Here is a 2,374-nt window from a genome sequence, read left to right on the forward strand (position 1 = left end):
ATTATCTGCTTATTATTGCTAGTTACGAAAGTACGTGTTATAATTATTGTTATATTTTGTTAGTAGTTAAGGCATCTATAATTATTAACAGTTATTTTACGATGTGTCTCTAACTATTGTTATTACTAAGGAATAGGCGCCTAATTATTCTAATTATTAAGGCATATGTGACAAATTATTGTTACTATTAAAGCATAGGTGACAAATGATAACGAATGGCGTATTAATGACACGCCAGTTATGCATATTGTCTCTCAATAACGATGACGTTCAATATATTAGCAGACATCAACCATTGTGCATATATTTCACCATCAAATAGTTAAAAATGTCTCGGCACCGTTACTGTTACGCTCTACTATTTTTAACGGAAAACAAGAGCAACAAAAGAAATTTGCGTCACATCATCAGTTTGTCTTTCAAATATCTTTGACCCGCTGCTGCAGAGAATGAGAAACATCTTGTAATAACTTAAAACCTGATCAATATTCATCTGCTGTTAGGGAAACGAAAATCTAAACGCATAGACGGCCAGGATGAAGAAAGTTAAAAAAAACACAATTTTAATGAGAAGAAGAATTTGAGCAAAAAAGCACAAAAGTAATCGCGACGAATTAACAAATCAGATAATAAGACCAGCATTGTTGAATATGTAAACACGTTATTCGTGAGCGTGTGTTTGAGAAATCCATATCATACACGATAGCGATATGAATATTAATTTCAATAAGTATCTACGTAAACAACATGCCATGGCAACTCATTGTTAAACACCATCAAAAAAGCGATAGCGAGGCTCGGCGAGAGAATATCGCGGGGACAAGACAACTGCGCATGCGCGTGCGTGTCTCGCATAACAGAGTAACGACTCTCTCTTTCTTCTCTATAAATACTATTTACCGGGTATACGTAGAGCAGCGATTAGAACAGGTGTGTTCGTGGAACGCCCCGAGGTTCTGGGGAAATTTATGGAGAGTTATAGTTCGTCGACGCACACTATTCCGACCCGGTTGAAAGAGCAGTAGTGAGCCGGACAGGCTTACATTGAAGACTGAGACTGACGCACGCGCGCTAGAGAGAGAGACATATATCAATAATTTGCGACGTATACTTGCTCGGCATCATGATCTACTGCGTAGAAATGACGGCAAGGCTTGCTGGCATGCTGTTACTGGCCGTTGCGTTAGCTGATTGTGGGTACGTATAGTTGTTAGAGACATCGGTTGTTAGACACATACGCACCTCTAGGGTGTGGCACGCTGTAGGTAACCTAGACATAAACGAATGCGTGTGTGTGCGCTTGTTTGTTACCTCCGCTGCAACGGAGTTGCATGGGAGGTAATGTGATCCCTCTCGTGTGATGCGTTCGTGTGTGTGTGTAGCCAGCAGCGAGCACGATGCATGTTGCACGCGTTGGCGCGATCGATTCAGCACCAGCTCGCCTTAGGCCGCGTGTTTGTTGCGCGTGTGCGTGTGTGCATGCGTATTGTGCGTGTTGAGTATGGCGTGTATGTGCTGCGCGCCGCGTGTTTGTGCGCGTGTGCGTGTGTGCATGCGTATTCGTGCGTGTGTGAGTATGCGTGTGTGCGTGCGCGCCGCGCGCGCGCGCCGCGTGTGTGTGGTGTGTGTGTGTGTGTTGTGTGTGTGATGGTGTGTGTGCGCGCTGTTTGTGCGCGTGTGCGTGTGTGCATGCGCCATGTGCGTGCTGTGAGTTTGCTGTGTGGCTGCGCGCGCGTGTGTGTGTGTGTGTGTGTGTGTGTGGTGTGTGTGTGTGTGTGTGTGTGTGTTAGTGCATGTGTGCGTGTGTGAACGTGTATGTGTGTTTGTTCGTACACGCGACGTGTACGTATCTGCCGTGTCAGCTTTTCTTATACAGCAATAGTAAAACATATTACTATTAAACAGCTAAAAGGTTTACAAAACGAACAGAGCGACTGACGGTAAATAAGTTTTAGTTACGTTTAGTTTAGAATTTTGGTCGTGCATGCAACCACCACAAGATAAGGCGAATTTCCGCATGATTACTATTGTGCCGCAGGACAGTCTAAAATATATTTGTTCTTTCAGCCCAGCGGATCGACTTAAAGGACTCCTGTTCTACGTCATAGGTGTAAGAGCGTACGTTTGACCGTGTATTATTCGACCCCTTGTTGTTATAATGGCAGCGAGCGCACGCCCCACATTCACCACACACACCACACACACACACACACACACACACACACACACCCACACCACACACACAGCACCACACACAACCACAACACACATATATCTTGTTAGTTGTCTGTGTCGTTATAGACGGCATGAGTCCCCCCCACCACAAGCCACACGGCCTACCTGGCAAGTAACTAAGCGTGCAATTTATCGCAAT

General features: G+C 44.7%; 1 protein-coding gene across 1 annotated transcript in view; it reads left to right on the forward strand.

Annotated features, from left to right (window-relative positions):
• Window positions 1-1,041: 1,041 nt before the first annotated feature.
• LOC106815488 (coagulation factor IX-like) overlaps window positions 1,042-2,374 on the forward strand; it is a 42,787-nt gene continuing 41,454 nt past the window's right edge. The window contains exon 1 of the mRNA XM_014819951.1: window positions 1,042-1,197. Coding sequence (XP_014675437.1) covers window positions 1,124-1,197 — 74 coding nt within the window. The 5' untranslated portion in view covers window positions 1,042-1,123. The remainder of the gene's footprint in view (window positions 1,198-2,374) is intronic.

The sequence above is a fragment of the Priapulus caudatus genome, unplaced genomic scaffold (assembly GCF_000485595.1).
Source record: "Priapulus caudatus unplaced genomic scaffold, Priapulus_caudatus-5.0.1 Scaffold1127, whole genome shotgun sequence".
NCBI classification, from domain to species: Eukaryota; Metazoa; Priapulida; class Priapulimorpha; order Priapulimorphida; family Priapulidae; genus Priapulus; species Priapulus caudatus.